Genomic DNA, 22,567 nt, shown 5'->3' with positions numbered 1-22,567 from the left:
GATGAGGATTCTAAATCCAACCCGCCCTACCCTTGAATTCAGTAGGACAGGGCCGGGGAGAATTTTGCATTTTCATGTATAGGAAAGATTTGAATTCTCAAAATCTAGCCCACTATACATGGATTTTGAAGAAGGTATGGGTTGAAACTAGGGAGGTTTAAGGAGATAAATAAGGTTTAAAATTTACAAAACCCTCCTTATGAAACCTACCCCATTGTCAACTCTAGGTTTTGGCCTTAATCTAAAAGTTCTGGAAAATCTAAAATTTAGTTAAAGCATAAAACGGAACATGTTGATCCAAGATCCAAGATCCGACCGCATTCCATATCAATGAGTATACTTGATCCAAATGTAATTCGTTAATATTTGAAATCAAATTGAATATTATTTGTCAAGTTTAAATTGAACCTGAATATATCAGATTCGGTATTGAATAATCCGGATAACATTTGAAGCCCGGCCTATTTCCATTTCAAAATAGTGTTGAATGAAACCCAAAAACAGGGATCAGATATATATACATGCATTTTCCTCTGGTTTCTGACCTGTAATAAAGACTCGAGTGCATGCCTGAGTAAGCTAATGACCTGTACGTGATAGTAGGCGAGCAACTCTACAAAAGATATTACGACAAACAGGCCGCTACGTGATAGTAGGCGAGCAGCTCTACAGATGGTATTACTACAAACAGCTTGCTACGTGATAGTAAGTGAGCAGCTCTACAGAAGATATTACGATAAACAACTCACTACATGATAATAGGCGAACAACTCTATAGAAGATATTTCACAGAGCCAAACTGGATAGATCCAACCTTCGACAAAGCGTATCGCCAAGAGAATGAAATGCAAGTTGGCTCATGGAACGACAAGTAGCTCGCTATGTGATAGTAGGTGAGCATTTCTTACACTACCATATCTACAATGCCTGCGCCGAACTAATAAAGCAAACCAGCCGGATCAATTACCCTTTTTGAGTGTTACTCTCTTCGTCGAGTTAATGCTAGCTCGAGAGTGGGGGGCAATTGATGAGGGGTAATTTGGTTCTCTAAATTGTTCAATGACATATGGCTTCCGGATGACACCTTAGCGCTAAGTCAATAAACTAGCTCAATGAAATTAGCTCATAGCATCTCAACTAGACTGAACTGGACAAGCCAAATCGGCTACGAAAGCCAATCAAGTTGAATCGACGGTCGAAGCAAGCCAACCCAAAATGCCCTAAAGAGCTTCTACTCTCTTTGTTTACTAAGCAGTGACTTGAGAGTGGGGGGCAATTATTTAGGGGCATTTGGTTGCCCCACACAATTATCGACACATGGGCATTGGTGATAACGCAGCATTCAACATAGCAAAGCAGCTTGCCAAAGTGACACGTGACAATCAGCATTAGGCATGCGGCCGAGCTAGAGCAAGCTCACCCACAACCTCTAGCATAGCTAAGCAGCTCGCCAAAGTGACACGTGGTAATCATCATCAGGTACGCGGCCGAGCTAGAGCGAGCTTGGTCCACAACGTCTAGCATAGTTTAGCAGCTCGCCAAAGTGACATGTGGCAGTTAGCATCAGGTACGCGGCCAAGCTGGAGCGAGCTCGCCTCACCAGCTCGCTTGAAACAGTCCCGTGAACAACGCTCGCGTAAGTGCTACAACCATAACCGTGAAAATAGCTCACCAAGTTGACTACTACAAGACTGGCAGGCAACCTGTAACTACCACACAAATCTATCAATTGGCACCTTAATGCACTTAAAAATAAGGAAACAACTCCACAAAGAGCTCAAGACAGCTACCTGAGTCCAGGAGCTTATATAAGACGTCTAGATCCACCCAAAAAAGTATGAACACTGATACTCTCAAGCTCCCTTACATTCTTAGATATTACTCCTACACATTCGATGACTTAAGAATTGGAGTGCCCTCCCTGGCTAAAAGCTACCCAGGCACTCTCACCTTCTTCTCTTTTTATAGCTTGCTTCAGCTTGGACACCCAGCTCGCAGCTTGTCCATGCAGCTCGTCCACACAACTCAGCCCAGCTAGATTGCTACAAGTCGGAGTCCGAGTCACAGCACACGAGGGAGCGTCTAGATTGTGCATCATCTATTGGTGGGCCTATTTTGTGCTTCATCATGTGGCATTCTTGTAATTTCTATGAAAATAGACAAAAAACACTATTAGATTCCATTTGCCTCATACACATTTAAGCTTAATATATTTATATAGATAGATATAGTTGCACACTCTTTCTTAGTGTGTATATACTTGATATAACTTCTTACTTGAAGGGAAAATTTGGTAAAAAAATCAGGGTGTTTGACGATTCTCATTTTTATTAGTGGTCATAGACTTTTAGCAATGCAAAATGTATTTTGATATGCAAAAGTATTCTTTGCGGGTGATCTTTTGGGTTGGACAAAGTAATGTAGGTGTATCCCTATCTTTACAAATGGATGTTTGTAAAGATTAAAAAGATAGGTGTATCCCTATCTTTACATATAGATGCCTTTGGATGACAGTGCTGCGGTTTCTCTTAACAATAATGTTGTGGGACCAATTATTGTTCAACACCAGCCAAAAATACAAATGAGAGATCGAGTGGTTGTGGGTTACATGCACTTTTAGCTATTGTGGAGCAAAACGATTGGTCACACCCAATAAGCAGCTATCAAATACAATTAATACATTCTTCCTTGAAAACACCGATCTTTTGTTAGACACTTATTACCATGGTTTTCAAAACAAAACCGGACTGGACCGGATGGTCAGACCGGAAAAACTGAGAACGGGTGACCCATTCTGTTTTAAAATTGGATTTTTCCCAAAAACTGTTGATTTTGGTCAACAAACCATTGACCCGAGCGGTTAATCATTCGAATCATTCAAACGGTTTTGACTATTTTTATTTATTTTTTATCTTTTTAATTTTTTATTTTTTTGTTAGAACGGGCCGACCGTTCGATCTGGGAACCAAACCCCTAACCGATTCGTTCTCCTGGTTGATTTTAAAAACCTTGTTTATCACAAACTAAATGGAAGTGCAAATAAGTGCAGCAAATCTAAAGTTCTAGATTCATTTTTAAGAGGGTGGATTGGATTAGTTGAACGCTTTAGCTGTTCAACGGGCTGTGGAACCAATGATGAGGTTCCACGCCAATAATAAATTCATGGGACCCACTGTAAAAGATGTGGGCCCTATGTATTTCATATTGTTGTGGAACCTTATTATTGGCTGTGGGTGGCAATTTCTACCCTACCTGCCCGGATGTGGTGGGTTTATTTACTTAAAGAATGGAGTTTGGGGTGGGGACTGGTGTTGGGATTCTACAACCCATACAGGTACCGGTAGGGTATAGTATTAGGTTAAACCAGAGCTTCCCTAACTCTCACATTGTTGAAAGCATATGAACTTTATATATTAGGTTTTGAATTTAAACATATTTTGAATCTTATGTGAATGATAATTAATAGTTTATGTATTTTTTAGATGTCTTAATCAAATAATTGAAAATTCTGTTGTTTGTTTATGTTATTTTACTTATTTAGTGCTTATATATAAATATAACAAGAAATAATAAGAAATTAGATGAGGATTCTAAATCCAACCCGCCCTACCCTTGAATTCAGTAGGACAGGGCCGGGGAGAATTTTGCATTTTCATGTATAGGAAAGATTTGAATTCTCAAAATCTAGCCCACTATACATGGATTTTGAAGAAGGTATGGGTTGAAACTAGGGAGGTTTAAGGAGATAAATAAGGTTTAAAATTTACAAAACCCTCCTTATGAAACCTACCCCATTGTCAACTCTAGGTTCTGGCCTTAATCTAAAAGTTCTGGCAAATCTAAAATTTAGTTAAAGCATAAAATGGAACATGTTGATCCAAGATCCAAGATCCGACCGCATTCCATATCAATGAGTATACTTGATCCAAATGTAATTCGTTAATATTTGAAATCAAATCGAATATTATTTGTCAAGTTTAAATTGAACCTGAATATATCAGATTCGGGTATTGAATAATCCGGATAACATTTGAAGCCCGACCTATTTCCATTTCAAAATAGTGTTGAATGAAACCCAACAACAGGGATCAGATATATATACATGCATTTTCCTCTAATTTCTGATCTATAATAAAGACTCGAGTGCATGCCTGAGTAAAAGCTAATGACCCGTATCTGACCAGCTCACCCTATCGCTCCCACTCAGACCTGAAAACTTCATTTAACTCGATCCGCTCAGCTGATTCAACCCGTTAATAATGTATTATTGCATTAGCTTAACTAAATAAGAATGCCCCACATCAGTCATGGGCACATAATAAGAGATTGAAGTGGTGGTGAGGCATGAAGTCATATAAACAATTGATGTTGACCTGGATGATCAGATCGTTCAGCTTTGAAAAAGAAACAGGAATGAAAATAACAACACATCAATACTGATGAAAGAGGTGGGGCCACTTAAAAGCTGATTTATTATATATAGTCATATTAATTATTTATGTTGAATAAAAATTAATTTTAAAATGGTATACAGATATTTATCATGAATAAAACTTAATTCACAGTATTACCATCATATAAGATATAATATATTTTTACCATCTTATCTTTACTCGCAAATTGCAATACAAAACATGTGTCCTTAGATTTTTTTTTTCTTCTTATATAAATGCCGAAGTGAAACTAACAATCAGCTGGGCAAGACCCTACCAGCAGTGTCTCATATACTTAAATGCCTGTTGAAGATTCACGAGTTAATCACTTGAAATTCACAGTGGTATCACAGACCACACGGGTTTGGCATTTCCACTTAATCTTTACATATCCCTTTAGTGTATCAAAAGAAATTTTTAGCATTAAAACTTTTACTAGACGTAGGAACATGCATTAGCCGACCCCATAACAAGGCTCATAAGATGATACACCGATGCCATTTTCTGATAAAACCGCACCATATAAGCGGTGTTTTAAATAATGTCCTCTTGTTTGGTATCATTTTTTTAAAAAAGAAAAAACAACAATGCTTTAGACTACGTCTTGGAAATTGGAAATGTGTGATCTAGGTATATGTTAGGCATTGATGCTGCAGATAACGGTGTTGTATGTATGTGGGTTGGAAGCACCGTTTCCTGCTAGGTAGGACGCTTCCTAGGGCAACAACAATACATTCTGTTTGGTACCAATGCTCCATATCTGTTTTCAGCACTAATAATCATTATGGGAAGTTTACGTCACTGTCACATCATATCTTCATTGGCAGCAACGAGTTCCAAATTGAGAAAACGTTGAATTCAGTATTGCTCCAAACTACACATTCTCGATTTCTAAGACATGGCTTGGAGCATCGTTTTTTTTCTGGAGCACCGATTTTTCTAATGTGGTGCTGATGTCATCGTTTTTAGGAGCAACAACATCAATGCCAAACATTGCTTAGAGCAACGCCAAATTTGATGCTTTCTAAGAAAATAGTGCATTGCTATCGGTAGTGCAATGACATGGCATCATTTTTGACGTTAAATAATATAGATCAATATTGAAAACTTTACTACCAACACTAATACCAAACAAAACCAGTGTTATTTTCTCAAAAAACGCCCATGTACCAGTACCGGCTCCAAATAAAAATGGTGCTTACAACTCCACATGCCCACTCAAAAAATGGTGTGATACTCCCAGCACCTATGCCAAACAACTACGACATGAAAAAAATATATTTCTTTTAATTAATAAAATCTTAACATCTTTTCCCCTTATACCGACCCGACCTTAGGATCGAATTATGAATTCTGAGGTGGAGTCAATAGTAAAAACCCCTAAAATCATTTTGTAAAGACAATAAAGCAACTCAATAATTTCCATGTGACAAAAGGCCCCATGACTCTCTCTCTTTCCTCTGACTAATGGGTAAATTTTGGATCTCTTGTGGATTTACAGATATAACTTAGCATTTAATAATGTTCATAGGTACTGTCTTGATCTCCAAAGTTTTTGTGAAAATAGGTGAGGTAGTTCCTACTTCCTACCTTATACGTTTTGTGGCATCATGTGAACCTGAATTATATTTATTTTTTTGAGGAAAAAAATCTATGATGTGAGAAAGACGTGATATAAAAAGAGTTTTGATCAAATAAATCTCAAATTTTAATAAATAACTCCACATTTACGATTAAGATTGATTAATCAGAAGTTTTTCAGATATGGTATCTTTCCCATATCATAGCCGAACCCTTTTTTGAGTCTTTGATGCTATTTTAAAGTGTGATGGGTGGTGGGTTGGGGGGTTCTTTGGACTTTTGGCGTTTGTATTTTTGATTCTCATAAATCTTTTTTATTGGTTGCAGGAGTCAAAAGAATCTTTGTAAAATTGGAGGCCTATTTTGACATTGTCAGATGTCTATTATGAATTTTTTGGAAACTGGTTCTTCTTCCCTTTCTTGGAAAAGCTTTTGTGTTATTGACTGTACTAAATCTCTTCTTCCTATCTCCTTTTTCTAAAGGTTTGGATTCAGAGTTTGTTTGCTAGACCAGCTGCCCTCTTTTTCTGAGTTCTTGTACCGTGAATCACAGCAAGTATACATGTGTAGGATATGCTCGTCAACATGTTACCACGCCTTTTGGTTGCAGCAGATACCTGTCTCCAAAATTCCGCCCCAAAACCCTGACTGAATCTGAGAAGGGTGCAGGGGTTGGTTTGGACCAGAGGAAAGAAAGTTGATTCATATAAAAACCTTTCAAAAGGAAAAAGAAGACGAAGAAAGTGGATAAGTAAAAAGACATCTCTCTCTCTCTCTCAACCGAGAAGGTTATAAATTGATTAAATTCTATTAATCAAACAATCAGTACAATCTATCAAGCAACACATCTTTGTTTAATAGCTCCAGATTTTGCCAATCGAGGATCAGAAAAAGTTAACAGTCCCGAAATCAGCAGCCTACACAAGATGATTGCATCACCGCCAAGAGGAAAAGGACAGTGAATTTGGAGCTACCTTGAAAGTTCTAGCTCCTGCAAATTCATATACACGAGGGGCCCTCTCTCATATATACCTACTTCCATGTAGGTGAAATTTTAACTTTCAGGAGTAAAAGCAATAATGGAGAGACGGTCATGTGCTAAATTAGTGAATAACAATAACAAAGAGTTCTAAACCACACAAGTGCTCAGCATATAAATTCCTCTCCAGTCTCCACCCCTCTTCAATTATGGAGGCCTTATCTCAAGCACTCATTGAATGAAACCAATGGATCATTTCCATCTTCTTAATTAGTTCTGAGTCAGTTTATGTTGCAACCCCATCAGACCTTTCAGCCTTTTTTACACCTCAGTACTGACAAGTCTGGACAATTTGGTGGGTTTTGTTTCCAACTTCCAAGTTGATGGAAGGAAGATTCACTGCTGCTCCATACAACCATAGCTTCAGTTCTGAGATGAAGGTGAGCTTCAACAGGAACCACCAGAACCATGGCAACTCTGAAACCCCACACGATGAAGACGACGATGCACCTCTTGATCTTCGCTACCTCTCAAAGATCATTCTTCCTCCATTGGGTGATTCAAGTTCTAATCCAAATCATATCAAGTCCAAAGGATGGATCATCTCACCCATGGATTCAAGATACAGGTCAGTTCAACTTAATTATCACCATTCTTATATAGTTTCTTCTTCAAATATTCCAGCTTTATCTGTTCCAGTATGTAAACAAATTCAGATCTGTATTGATGTCTTCCAAAGTCGCCCAAAGTGCAGACCACAAAACCAGTGGCTCATCTGTTCTTCAGCCAGGTCTCCATTAAGGATGATCAGGTTTTAATCCATCCAACACCCATGTCTGGCCTTGTATATGAATTCCCTCTTTCAAGAGTCAAGTTGTATCACTAGTGACCTCAAATCAATCAGAACAAGCTCACTGAATTATAAATTGTATGTGGGAGGTGAGTTTGGCAAATAATCTCCTGATAAACCAGGCAAGCATAGCCTTAATTGTTAATGAAAGTTTTGTTTTAAAAGATTAAGGGGGTGTTCCACAACATGAATGCCTTTGTTTTCATTTGTTTCTGAATTCTCTATATCAGAAAAGAAGAAAAAGAAAAACATGTTCTTGAACTCTGTTTTGGGAATCAAACTTTGAAACCATCAAAATAATGTTTTTAAAGCAAAAACTGTAGAAATTGTATGATTTATCCAGATGAAAACATGTTTTTGCTTTCATTTTTAGAAACAAAAAAAAAAAACACATACACAACCGGGAATATTTCTTCTGTATTTTTGTTTTGAGAAACAACCAGTTTTCAATCCAGATAGGTTTTGATTAGTTTTTGGAACCAGCAATAAGAAAAACTATTCACCCTGCAGAACACCTCCTAAGATACCCTATGTATTGGCCTTCAAAAATAGGGATTTCTTGTAAATCTCAGCAGGAATGTGCCCCCAGATCATAAAAAACGAAAATTTTCCAAACCAGTCAAGCTTGCGTTGGCTGCAACCATCTTTGTATAAATTCTTGCAACCACCCAGATGACTTCGTTTTTCGTTAGTTGCTAGTTGCTACGCTGTCTACGCTGTCTACATATTTTTCTAGGGCCATAATTAAAGTAGATTTGGACTCAAATCAGTCCCCTCAACAATATGGAGGGTGAATTGGACACATCCCACCTTTGGTACTCAGAATAGGGTAGAGCAAACTCATTTAAATTTTTTTCGGTAGGAAAAAAGAGAGGAACATCCCAAGGAAAGGTACTAAATGCTTTTTATCTTGCAAAAGTTATGATATGGTAAAAGCATATTTAATATGCATTCAATTTGTGTTATTATCATTGTAAATAAGGGATATGGTACCGAAAAGGTTTGGTACTCACAAATTAATTAATACTTCTCGGCACCATGAAAAGTACAATTTTTTTTTTTTTTTACTTTTCACAAGAGATGTGCCCCTTTTGCTAAAACTTGGGTGCCCAAATCAGACAATCAAAATGACCGATAACTAAGTATTCTGGTATAATTACATAACAAACAAGCCAGCAGTCAACACAGTGCTTAGGTTGGCGGTTTCTTTCAAATTTTGACTTGGTCAAATTTATTATATTAACTTCAAAAGTAATTTAGAACCTTCTTTTTTATTTATATATTTTTTATTAGAATGAGTAGAACAAACATGGTCGTTGTCTCACCATTTGACGCATGACTCCAATGTTGGTTTTGCCTCCATGTCAACAGCCCATCCTGTAATGTCATTATTACAAAATTTCGAAAAATTAGAAGAATACAGAAAGCCGATAACCTGTTGATCAATGGGTCAGATGGGTCAATGATTCGAACTTTATGACTCATTGGGTTATAGACTGAATCAATGGTTTTTCGTAATAAAACAGGTTAGAGGTTTACTTCTAGTAATGAGCTTTCTGTCATTCTGTGTAGTCTTCTACATATAATTATGTCATGAGCTAGGTTTGAGCACTCTTGTGAAATGTTGGTTTGTTACAGCTAGTTGGCAAGGTGAAGAAGGAAACCAGTGACTGGTTTTCTGAGTTATACACCATTCAGAAATTTGTGTTCTCTGTTTATACAAATTGATGCATGTTTTCTCTGACTCTTTCAGGTGTTGGGAGACTTTTATGGTGCTTTTGGTGGCTTATTCAGCATGGGTTTACCCATTTGAGGTTGCATTCTTGAAAGCCACTCCCACACGAGGACTCTACATAGCGGACACCATTGTTGACCTGTTCTTCGCCATTGACATTGTTCTAACATTCTTCCTGGCTTACATCGACCCGCGAACTCAGCTTCTAGTTCGGGATTCCAGAAAAATTGCCGTAAGGTTTGCTGCTTCCTCCACACTATTAGATAATTGCATACCATCTTCATCATAACATGACAAGTTCTGATTATAAGTAGTAGTTCATAACTATTAATTGATGGAAGTACAGAAAGATCAATCTTACAATTCACCTCAGAGTTTAAATGTTGCCAATACTCATTCATTGTTTCTGTGATTACTTTCAGCATAAACTGTGTATGAAGTTTAAATTGAGTGGCATTCCCAAAATGAGTAGGGTCAGTAACTCAGACCAGAAAATCTCTGCCAATTCTTGTCTAGGACATAGATGCTAGGCCCAGTACCAAGCCAACCACACCTAGGTCAACACTCTTTTATGGCCAAAGGAAGGAGTCTGTTCATGATTATGCACATTGATGATCAGTTTCCTAAATCATTAGAAAACTGTGAAGTTATATCCAGTCCTGACACACTTGGTCCATTGGTGCAATCCCTGAAGGCCCTTCAGGAGACCCCCAACCTGTTAAATCCCTCAATTCATTAAAAGTCTTGAATATGCATCCATTACAAGAATCCCCCATTTGAGTAGATGGGTATCATGTGAATGTTCATATAATATGTATAAACAACATTCAGCAATTCATAGAAAGCAAATGATATTAATCTGTCTTGCATTGTTTGTCAGGTACCTCTCAACATGGTTTATCATGGATGTGGCTTCCACTATCCCCTTTGAGGCTCTGGCATTCTTGTTTACAGGAAAATCCAAGGTGGGTCTTAGTTACTGCATTTTGGGCTTGCTCCGGTTTTGGAGGTTAAGAAGAGTCAAGCAATTCTTCACAAGGTAATTTAATTTCACCCTCTGCAAGCAAGTGAGGATTAGAGGATTACAGAGTTTATGCCCCCTAAAGCTTCTCTAACTCAAAACCTTTTCTCCTCTTTCACTTTAATGGCTTGCAGGCTTGAGAAGGATATCAGATTCAGCTATTTCTTGATAAGGTGTACTACACTTCTATCTGTAAGTAAAACTTGATTTGCATTTTGCTTCAAATGAATGTGCAGAACCATGACAGAAAACTGTAGTGCAGATCACATTGTTTCTGATTCATTGTGCTGGATGTCTCTATTACTTTATGGCGGACCATTACCCTCATCAAGGGAGGACATGGATTGGTTCAGTGATGCCAAATTTTAGTGACGCAAATGTTTGGACCAGATACATCACTGCCATTTACTGGTCCACCACCACCATGACCACTGTTGGCTATGGTGACCTACATGCTGTGAACTCTACAGAGATGATCTTCAACACATTCTACATGCTTTTCAACCTTGGCCTTACTGCTTACTTGATTGGAAACATGACCAATTTGGTCGTTGAAGGAACTCGTAGGACAATGGAATTTGTAAGTCTACTTCTATCATCAAATTTTGAATAGTTCTTGCATGATTTATAATTGCTTTTTTTTTTTTCTGCGCGCTAGGGTCAAACAGATTCCATCACTACTAAAGCAATCAAACCCTGTTACATAGGGTCTGGATCTGTATTTTGAGTCCCAATTATAATAGATAGGGTTGGGGTTGAATTTATGACCTTAAGACTATGTTTGGTTTGATAGAAAATAACAGAGAAACAGAAAGTTGATTAATTAAGAGAATGTTCTTTAGGCTCAGTTTTGAAGGAGTACAAATACAAATATGTACAGTGGAATTAATGAGTACAAAATAATATAAAATGCAAGGTTTTTCAGTGTACATATTTTGTATTTCTACTCTCTTCAAACTGAACCTGAGGATTTTTACAAAATTCTTTAGAACTTTATTTCTACTCTGCTGCAACCATGGTCACTGGTGTGTTTGTATTTCATTGGGGTGACATGCGAGCACAGTTTCAGCAGATATTTTCTCAAATTCTACCCAATAATTTTGAATCTGATTAATATTAATGAGGTAAGTTCTGGGTCTATAATTTAGAGAGAGACTCTATAGGGTCTGGGTTGAGATAGTGTCTTGGAGTTCTCGGACCGGGATCTACATGATCAGCCCCAGGTCTAACCCATTAACAACCCTAGTCATAGGCTGGTACCATATAGAATTCAGGACATTTCAACTGAATTTCATATTGAGATTTTACTGAATCATTGAGCCCATATTGTAGAGAAACAGCATACAAGCAGCTTCTAGCTTCGTGAGCCGGAATCATTTACCTCGAAGATTGAAGCATCATATATTGGCCTACATGTGCTTAAGGTTTAGAGCTGAGTGCTTGAACCAGCAACAACTAATAGAACAACTTCCGAAATCAATCTGTACAGGTATCTGCCAGCATCTATTCCTACCAACAGTGGAGAAAGTTTATCTCTTCAAAGGTGTATCAAGGGAAATCTTGTTGCTTTTGGTGAGTAGTGAGTACTGGTTTGAATTCTAGACCAATGTTGTCACACTCACATCAGACCAGACGGTCAGACAGGACCAGGAACCAGAAGCCAAAAGGCCCAAAACAGTCCTTTGCGTTTCCAATTCCTTAAAATGTTGACTTAGTCAAATATGAACCCAGATTTCCTAATTCACTTTCTCTACCTGCACCCTACCATGGTACACTGTAGTCATGTATCCCAGTACAAGGTTGGGATGTGCTGTGGGTCATTGTGGGACACCCCCTTTTGGGGCTCAGATGTAACTCCAATACAAGATGGCTACAATTCAAGTAAAGTGTAGGGTAATGAGAGGTGGGCAGAGAACCCAGTTTGGTCGCATGAGGTGAAAATTGGCTACGCTAATCACGTTCTTTGATGTATTCAGTGGCCCCACTTAAGGTGACTTCATCAATTCAAAATGGGGCCACAGCAATACATTAAAGGTCGTGATTTACGATTTTAGCCCAAGGCTATGGTCACAGTGAACTTTTTTTTTTTTTTTTTTTCAGTTTTTGGCGCTGCACTTGTGCACTACAATGAGACACTTGTTACGGATTGAATGAAAGTGCAGCGCAAAGACTGCAGCAAATCTTGTATATCCCAAGACAAATTTTGACTAAAAAGTGGACAAATTTGGTCAGGTTGCAAACATGAAGGCGGAGTACATCCCTCCTAGAGAGGATGTCATAATGCAAAATGAAGCGCCGGATGATGTTTATATAATCGTCTCCGGTGAAGTAGAGATCATCGACAGTGAAGCGGAGAAAGAACGAGTTATGGGCGTTTTGAAAACCGGCGACATATTTGGGGAAGTCGGTGCACTTTGCCTCAGACCTCAGAGCTTTACATTTCGAACGAAGACATTATCTCAGCTCCTGAGGTTGAAGAAAAGCGCTCTAATTGAAGCTATGCATGCCAAGACACATGACAATAAACTCATCCTCAGGAACTTCCTTGAGGTAAGTGGAAGACAACAAAGATTTCATTGGGTGGGCCTAAACCCACCTCACCCAAACCAACCCAAACTTTTGCACAGGTTGGGCTAGAGTTTGGGCTTCAGGTTGAGACCCATGTCAAAAAACTCTGGTTTCACTTAAATTCACGTTTGACTTTGGGTTTAGGGCATGAGGCCTCAGGTAGTCCAAATACGCCCTGATATTTTATGACATATACAAGTATATAATGTATAAATCAGATTCTCACAGCACTTTTCAGTCCTGCATTAAAAATATCTCCCATGAATAAACAGATACAAATATGAAGATGTTCTTAATGCACGACGAAAAATAGCAGTGAGAATGGTGCGAGGACAATTTTGTGTGGTCTGAATCCGCCCACATAATCATAATTTATATATTGTGCCATTTTATCTTGTGTACATGTATACATATTACATATTTATACTATCCCTAGAGTATATCATATGTAGATTTATATACAAAATACATATATACATTTATTAATAGTATTTATGTATACGGTTGATCTATTCTACTACTACATTAATAGTAGATGTGCAAAACATATTCTATAAACCTTCTAGCCTGCCTGATCAACCTGTCTGGGCCAAGATGATTTGTGTTGGATGTAAGTTCGGGATGGGCTTGAGTTGGTACACTCGGGCTGGGCCAAGCCCAATCCTGAGGCCTTAGCCCTTGGGTTGACCCTAAGTCCAACCCATCTGCCCAAGTTGTACCCTTTATTAGTGTGCATGGGGCCAGACCCAAGTCTAAGTCAGGCTACATGGGGCTAAATGGACCGATTATAACTAGATCCTAATTTGATTTACTTACATTTGGATTTGAATTGAATATTGTTCAATGGATTTAGATCAGATTTGAATTTAATTTTGATATTGGATATCATTAACAGATTAAACTAAAATATAAAAATATTATACATAATCAACAAAATAAATCAAAAATTGTATTGATAGTTGGGATAAGACATGATGATGATGATGAATAGAATGACTTAAAAATAATTTATATATTATAAAAAATAATAAGACATGATGTTTACACAGTTCCAATCTGATGCATTTCAGCACTTCAAGGAGCTTAGGGATCTCAGCATCCACGATATACTAACTGAGAATGGAGGTGATGGAGACCCCAACATGGCTGCCGATCTACTGACTGTAGCAAGTGGAGGTAACGCTGCTTTGCTAGATGAGCTTCTCAAGGCAAAATTGGATCCTGATATTGAGGACTCCAAAGGAAGAACCCCACTCGTAAGCTCCCAAACCTAACAACTAATCATATAAGTTGATCAAACAGCAAATGGGACCTACATCTCTATATTTGCGTAGCGGGTCGGGTTCGGGGTTGTACCAAACCCACCCGTTTACATCCCTAATATGGAAATGGAGAAAAAGCAGAGTTAGAGATGTGACTTGTGAGTGGATTGGGTCATGTGGTAAACCTGCACTCCATTGGGTTAGGGTCGGTTCAGTTTTAATTGGGTTTTGGATTGAGGCTTGCTTGAGTATATAGATGGGCCGGATTCAGTGGTCCCTGGGCAGCTTTGGATCGAGCCAAACCCGTAAATCCAACCCGTTTAGGTTTACCTATAACTAGGGCTCTAACCGGATCAGATGCAGCAAAATCTGCACCCAATCCGATTGCTGATAGCATACATCCAAATCCGATCGGATTTAAAGATTTGGATTCGAATCTTAATTCTAACCAATTTGGATTGAATTCGGATTTAATCCAACTCTATTTTATTATAATAGGAATCAAATTTTAATCGAATTGGATGGATTAAAATAATCCGATCAGATTATTAATCGGATATAGATTATAACATCCGAATCGATTACATATATACATCATCCGAATCCGAATAATGAGATCGGATGTCGGATCAGAACTCGGGTTTTCGGTATCATTGACAGTCCTCCCTGTAACCCATCAACTAAATAACTGTATATAGAGAAACAGAAATCTACTTCTGGGAGTATATTAATATTTACACTTCGCTATCTGATTCACTGATTATGGCATCACCAGCACATGGCCGCATCCAGAGGCCACGAAGAGTGTGTATTGGTCCTACTTAAGCATGGTTGCAAGATCAACACACAAGGTAAGCTCTATTTCTTCTTTCCAAAATCCCAATCATATCCCTGGGTTGAGGCTATCTATCATCTCCATCCATCAACTTGATCATGAACCATTGGTTGCAGATGTGGATGGAAATACTCCATTGTGGGATGCTGTTGCAGCAAATCACCATTCCATCTTCAGGATCTTGTACCACTTCTCCTCCATTTCTGATCCCTACACAGACGGGGATCTTCTCTGCACAGCAGCGAGAAGAAACGATCTTCAGACGATGAATAAACTCCTGAAACATGGATTGAACGTCAACTCGAAAAATCGCGACGGAGTCACTGCTCTGCAAATCGCCGTGGATGGGGACTACGTTGATATGGTGAACCTACTGCTGACGAACGGTGCCAAGGCTTATCAGGCCAATCAGAACGGACATTCAGATGAGATGATGCAGAAGCCGGAGGGGGGCTACCGTATTACGGCGAGTGAAGCAATACTGCCACATGATGCCTTAGTAGGACGGTTCAGGAAGATGCAAGAGGGAAAGGAGAGTCGGGAGAGAAGATCGAACGGTGGGAATTGTCTGAGGGTGAACATATACAAAGGTCATCCTACGGTGAGGAGGTATTCATTTGGAAGGGATGCTGGGAGGCTCATAAAGTTGCCGAACTCCATGGAAGAGCTCAAACGCATTGCAGGTGTGTTTCTTCATATCTTATCCCCATAGCAGTAGAGCTGTAACAGGGCGGTCCAACCTAAACTCGACCCGGTCGAATTCATATTCTCGGGTTGGCCTGACCTAGGCCAGAAATTTTGGGTGATGGGTATGGGTGCAACCAAAAAAAATCATATTCTCAATGTGCCTCTAGATCCCGTGGGTAAAACTTTTGCTTACAGGAAATCCCATCTCTGAGGCTTCAGATAGTGAGCCTGACCTAACTGAAGTCGGGCTGATATTACTAATGGCTTTCATACAGCGGCTTCTGGCATTTTGATTGAGGCCCACTTAATAAGCCTATAGTCCATCCATGTTTGATATAAACCTGGGAGAGCCTAAAGTGACTTTATCAAAAGTCAAAAGCATGGCTGAAGCTTCTTTTAGTTGCAGCTTTGTGAATGCAGCTAAGCCCACGCTTTAGCTATGTATATTTAGTTGCTTCTACCTCCTGGGTCATCTAGGTATCCATGACTTACAGTTTTCACTTGTTAACAGGTGAGAAATTTGGATTTGACCCAAAGGATGCAATTGTAACAAATGAAGAAGGTTCAATAATTGAGTCCATTGAAGTGATAAGAGATAATGAAAAGCTTTTCATAGCTGAAAATACCAACTGTACTAATTAACTTCTACATTCTGAGTCAACTGAAATCCCCAAATGAATATATATATATATATATGTCAGTAGCCTTCGACTTTTTTAACAAGGAAGGATGCTACATTTATCAGTTCACTTTGTTCTTAAAATCATGAGTATCAATTGTAATTATACTTTATTATAAATTCAATAAGAGCTAGATTTATACAGATTCCAAATTATGGCTGTGATTTTCTTGGACCGCATGAAGCACACATGAGCACCAAAGCACAAAAGAATATAAAGGAAAAACACTTTCAAGTGTCAGGCATTATTTTTTGGTCTTTAGGCTATGTTTGGTGAATAAGATGTTTAGAAAAGAAGTACTTGTTATACAATTATTACTTTTGTGTTTTTAATAGGGCCTGAAGGTTGTTTGGTGACTTACTTGCCAATCACTTGTGTTTTTTAAGCACTTATTGGGGCGGGATGTTTGGTGGCCTACTTTCCCCACATGCAAGTGCTTATATTGGTTTAAATGATACTTTTAGCCTTCACTCCACACATACTTATGAACAATTCTTTCCATACCTTTATAATATAAATTTCAATGAAAAATTGCCAGATCATTATATCATGACACGTGAATCCACGTGAGCCCATACATAGTGTCACATGGATAATAATAATAATAATAAATACTTCCAAAAAGCATTTTCAATAATCAATTTTCACCAAAGTACTTTTAGAAAGTACTTTCAAGGCACAATTTTCACAAAATACTTTCAGAAAGTGTTTTTATGGCATAGTCTTGACAAATTATTACAAAAAGCACTTTTAAGGATCAGTTTTCACAAAATACTTCTGGAAAGCGCTTTTAGAGAGAAACTTTCACAAATTACTTCTAGAAAGTGCTTTTAATGACCAGTTTTCATAAAATACTTCTAGAAAGTGCTTTTATGGAGCAGTTTTCACAACTACTTTCAGAAAGCACTTTCACAACTGAGTTTTCACAAATAGACTTCTAAAAAGCACTTTCAAGGTGCAGTTTTCGCAAAATATTTCTAGAAAGTGTTTTAAAATGTACTTTTCACAAAATACTTCCATGTCCATATTCATTTAATGTGCCCTAAAGTAACACCCTCATTTGGTGCTCTTAAAAAGTACTTTTCACAAAATACTTCCATGTCCACTTTCATTTAGTGCACCCTCATTTAGTGCCTAACTATCATAACTGTGAGCAACCATGCCACCAAATATGATGTCCAAATCTACTACATGGGGAAGATCCTTGTATCTAAACCATGCCGCATCAAGGTATGTCTATCACAGAAAGACATAATTATGTAAAATTCTACCTAACAAATTAATTAACCTACAAGTTTATTGTATTAACCTACATACCTTTAGATAGTCATCCCCAATAGTGAATGTTTCATTCACTGGATCCCAACCTGAACTATATAAGTTGATCATTTATGGAATATCTTCCATTCATTCTTCACCTAATCCTAGTGATTCTTCATTTGTTTTGGGGTGTAGTTTTTCCTCGTTATCCTATTGAACTCCTGAATCAAATTTGCCCACCCTTGTCTATCCAATGTAGTATTGGTTCGGTGACCAGCAATTACTTGTTGCAAGCATAGGTCCACCCAAATTTTGTGTAGTTCGGCAGTCCACGTAGCCTAGGAGCGCCCCCCCCCCCCCATTTTTCCCTTGACTACTAGCCATAACCTACAAGTTAGAAATAATAAATCAACAAATGAAAATTTTGATTATTCAAAAAAACATAGAAAAGATAACCAATACAAATGTGAAATTAAAAAAAAAATAAAGTAGGAAAAAATTTATTATACATATTAATATTTGGATTATTCAAAAAAATAAAATAGGATAATTTTAACTATACATATAAATCAATAATTGGAAATTCATATTATTCAAGAAAATAAAAAAAAAACACCACCAATTCATTATACATATTAATCTTTGAATTATTCAAAAAATAAATAAATCTACAAAAAAATAAAAATAGGATAATTTTAACTATACATATAAATCAATAATTGAAATTTTCAGATTATTCAACAAAACAAAAAAAAAAACACCATCACTATCAAATTTGCCCACCCTTGTCTATCCAATGTAGTATTGGTTCGGTGACCAGCAATTACTTGTTGCAAGCATAGGTCCACCCAAATTTTGTGTAGTTCGGCAGTCCACGTAGCCTAGGAGCCCCCCCCCCCCATTTTTCCCTTGACTACTAGCCATAACCTACAAGTTAGAAATAATAAATCAACAAATGAAAATTTTGATTATTCAAAAAAACATAGAAAAGATAACCAATACAAATGTGAAATTAAAAAAAAATAAAGTAGGAAAAAATTTATTATACATATTAATATTTGGATTATTCAAAAAAATAAAATAGGATAATTTTAACTATACATATAAATCAATAATTGGATATTCATATTATTCAAGAAAATAAAAAAAAAACACCACCAATTCATTATACATATTAATCTTTGAATTATTCAAAAAATAAATAAATCTACAAAAAAATAAAAATAGGATAATTTTAACTATACATATAAATCAATAATTGAAATTTTCAGATTATTCAACAAAACAAAAAAAAAACACCATCACTATCAAACTAAAAAAGTAAAATAGGATGACTAAATTCAAACTATTCAAAAAAAAAAGAAAATTTAGGTTATCAAAAAATATTAAAACATAATCAACAAAAATTCATGAAAAAAATCACAAATATTCACACTTCAAGAATATATTCATACAAATATTCATTCAACTTCAGCAAATATTCATCAAACTTCAGCAATTTTTTTGCATGATTTCTAACAAAAAATGCCTAAAATAATTTCAGATTTCTCATATGAATACAAAAAATATTGAATTAGAGAAATAATCATCCAAAAAACCAAAAAAAAAATTCAAACATGGAGGGGAGGAGTTTGGGCAAACTCACCTTCTAACCGACAACCGTTGGCGGCTGGACGGTGGGATATCGCTATTGAAGTCGCCCAAACACAAATCTGCGACCAAAGAGAAAGGGAGAGTTTTAGACATCAGAAAAACACAAAAAAATAGCCTCAAATTGGTGGAATACTACAGAAAAACAAGGATAAGAGCAAAACGATGGGTTCGCTGGCCAATTTTTGTTCACCATCGAATGTCGCTGGTGGACCTGCAACTGACGCCATCACTGCTTAGTATGTTGTAGGGTTTCGAATGGAAGAGGAGGATGACAACCTCGCGCATGGGTATTTTTTCATTAAAAAATAGGGATAGGTTCATCCCATTCGATTGAAGAAGCACTTCTTCAAAAAGTGTTGAAAAAAAAAAGCCACATTTAGGTCACTTTTTTAAGAAATGTTTCTTTCAGCAAGTCTTTCTTCTCCACTCTTTTACCAAACACCTATAAGTACTTAAAAACCACTTAATGTGTGGTCTCACGTCTTAAAAGAAGTACTTGTTAAAAGAATTACTTTATAAAAGTGAAATCAAACAGGGCCTTAAAAGCACAAACCCTGAACTTGAAACGTATCCAAATGTAAATGTCCCTATTTGGATAAGCTTTTAACTATGGGAAATAAAAATAAGTCAGAAAGTGTTTTGACCATTTGGCTATGGTTGCTTTTAAAAGGATAGCAATTTGAAGTCGAAAATCTTTTAAACTCCAACCATAATAAATCCCCTTTTTTTGGCAAATAGAAAGCTTAAAATTGGGACTTTGTGGTTTTGGGCTTTAAAGCACAAAACTTAAAGCTTATCCAAGCCACCTAGTAACTGGCATTTGTGAATGGGAGATCTATTACCTACTCCAGAATTAGGCTTTTAGGAAATCCTAGCTTCACTATGGAAGATCCCCATTTTAAAAACAAGCCATTAGATTTACGCTAGCGGAGTTGGAATAGAAACTGCAGTTAGTGGCTTGGTTTATCTTCTAGAAGATGTAATTAGGGGTGCAACTTGGATAGCCAATTTAAAATAGGGGTGCAACTTGGATGGCCAATTTAAAAAAGTATATACAACATTAGGCCCAAACCCAAGCAGGGCTTAATACCTATGCTTAGGGCTTTAATTTGGGCACAAGCCCAGGCCACCTGACACACACAAATAGATAGATAGATAGATAGAGAGAGAGAGAGAGAGAGAGAGAGAGAGAGAGAGAGAGAGATTTAAATGCATGTGATTTGAATATAAAAATGTAGATCTCTTAAAGTACCCTTAAGTTTTAGGAAATTGAGTTACTCTATCCTTATTGTTTAGAAATTGTCTTAAAGTACCCTCAAATGACACCATTTGAATCCGTTCACATGGTGTCACATGGTCACCTGACACACACATGACACCATGTGACAGGTGTCTATTTATGTTTATTGGTGAGGATATATGACACCATGTGACATATAGAATTTTTATGTTTATTACATATGACACCTGACATTACATATGTTTATTACATATGACACCTGACATTACATATGACAAAAACATGACAATATGTAATATGTTTATTACATATTACATATTTATGTTTATTGGTGAGGACATATGACACCTGACACACACACACACAGTGTCTATTTATGTTTATTACAATCCGTTCACATATGACACCGTGTGACATATGGAATTTTTAACAATACCTCTATTGATGTTTAACGTGCTCCCACCATCAAAAGTTGTAATTGCAAACTATGCTAAACCAAAACCAAACCACTACCTACAATGAACTCGTTATAGTGCCATAAGAAACAAGGGAAATTGATGGTGAAAATGCTTGACCTGATCCATTAACATGGTTCTATATCTTTCTGGGCTTGCAATTAACAATGTGTAGCTTTGGGTCACTGCTACCAAAATTGACGTTTTTTGTTTCGACCATGGTAGAATCTTGGTGAGGACAAAAGCAACGTCATTGGCAATGGGGAGTTCACACGGTTAGCCCTTCTATTACCATATTTGTATGGAGAGAAACACAATTGTAGCTAGTTTCAAAGTTTGGAGAGGTTAGAGAGACACAAAAAATAGAATTATCTTTTATTCAAATGTTTCATTTTGAAATTTTAAAGAATGATGTGTAAATAGTCTTTTCCATCTTTACATTCACATCTAACATTCCACCATCCATGAAATAAAATAAAATAATGAAAAACTAGGGTTTGATTTAATTTGGTCTAGAGAGAGTTTCCAACATTAACCTACATAATAAACTACAAATTGCTACAGTTGTGGCTATTTTGCTGAGATCATCATATGCATCATATATACATGATGATTTCAACTTTTTAGGATAGTGCAAAACTACTATGATAATTAGATTTAATCCATGAAAGTCTCTTATACCAATTGAAAGTGAAATTTCAATTAATAGAATGAATCGATAGTTAGCCCAAGATCTCCATAGGAATCTAAATGTTTTAATTTTTCCTTTCATACATACCCATATGTAATTGATCCTCACATTTTGGACTGAAGAAAAGTCTGAGTTTATCCTTTGGTTATAGTGATCCAATCAGCCTATAGGTTTTACAACTCTCACATTTAGATCTATTGACACCAATAGCAGTAATTCAATCTCCACTCTCTAGGGTTTTTTTTTCACTCTAGGGTTTTGACTAACAACTATTCTAGAGCTCTCTATATCTAATATAGAGAGGTAGGCATATTGGGGGTGTAAGATCCTCTAGGGTTTATAAAACTTAAAGAGTAAAAGGAAGAACAAGAAAAAGAAACTCCTCTTCCTCTCCACCTTGAGATAGGAATATTTATTCCTTATCTAATATGTATGGTTAAGATTAAAAAATCTTTTTAATATTACAGTCAAATCCAACAATTCCTCTACAATTTCTCTTAAGTCCCTGGTTATTGTCACATAGGCCCTCTCATGCAAAGATGATTTCAGTTTTCCCCCCTCCACGCAACAATGTCCTATTTTGGTTAGGGAAAACTACACATGTGATTGTCTGGACCAACCACCATTAATATGGGAT

General features: G+C 37.0%; 1 protein-coding gene across 1 annotated transcript; it reads left to right on the top strand.

Moving 5' to 3' along the window:
* Window positions 1-6,900: 6,900 nt before the first annotated feature.
* Window positions 6,901-16,783, top strand: LOC148874190 (potassium channel AKT2/3-like). The gene is made up of 11 exons (XM_088964754.1): window positions 6,901-7,621; window positions 9,597-9,815; window positions 10,459-10,617; window positions 10,734-10,791; window positions 10,862-11,179; window positions 11,932-12,171; window positions 12,832-13,149; window positions 14,238-14,423; window positions 15,205-15,280; window positions 15,381-15,947; window positions 16,463-16,783. Exons 1-11 carry the CDS (start codon window positions 7,377-7,379, stop codon window positions 16,591-16,593), a joined length of 2,517 nt encoding a protein of 838 aa, XP_088820880.1. The 5' UTR covers window positions 6,901-7,376; the 3' UTR covers window positions 16,594-16,783.
* The last annotated feature ends 5,784 nt before the right edge of the window (window positions 16,784-22,567 follow it).

Source organism: Nelumbo lutea, chromosome 1 (genome assembly GCF_056320005.1).
Source record: "Nelumbo lutea isolate HS-2025 chromosome 1, American lotus-T2T, whole genome shotgun sequence".
Taxonomy (NCBI): Eukaryota; Viridiplantae; Streptophyta; class Magnoliopsida; order Proteales; family Nelumbonaceae; genus Nelumbo; species Nelumbo lutea.
This window is presented reverse-complemented; position numbering and strand designations above follow the sequence as displayed.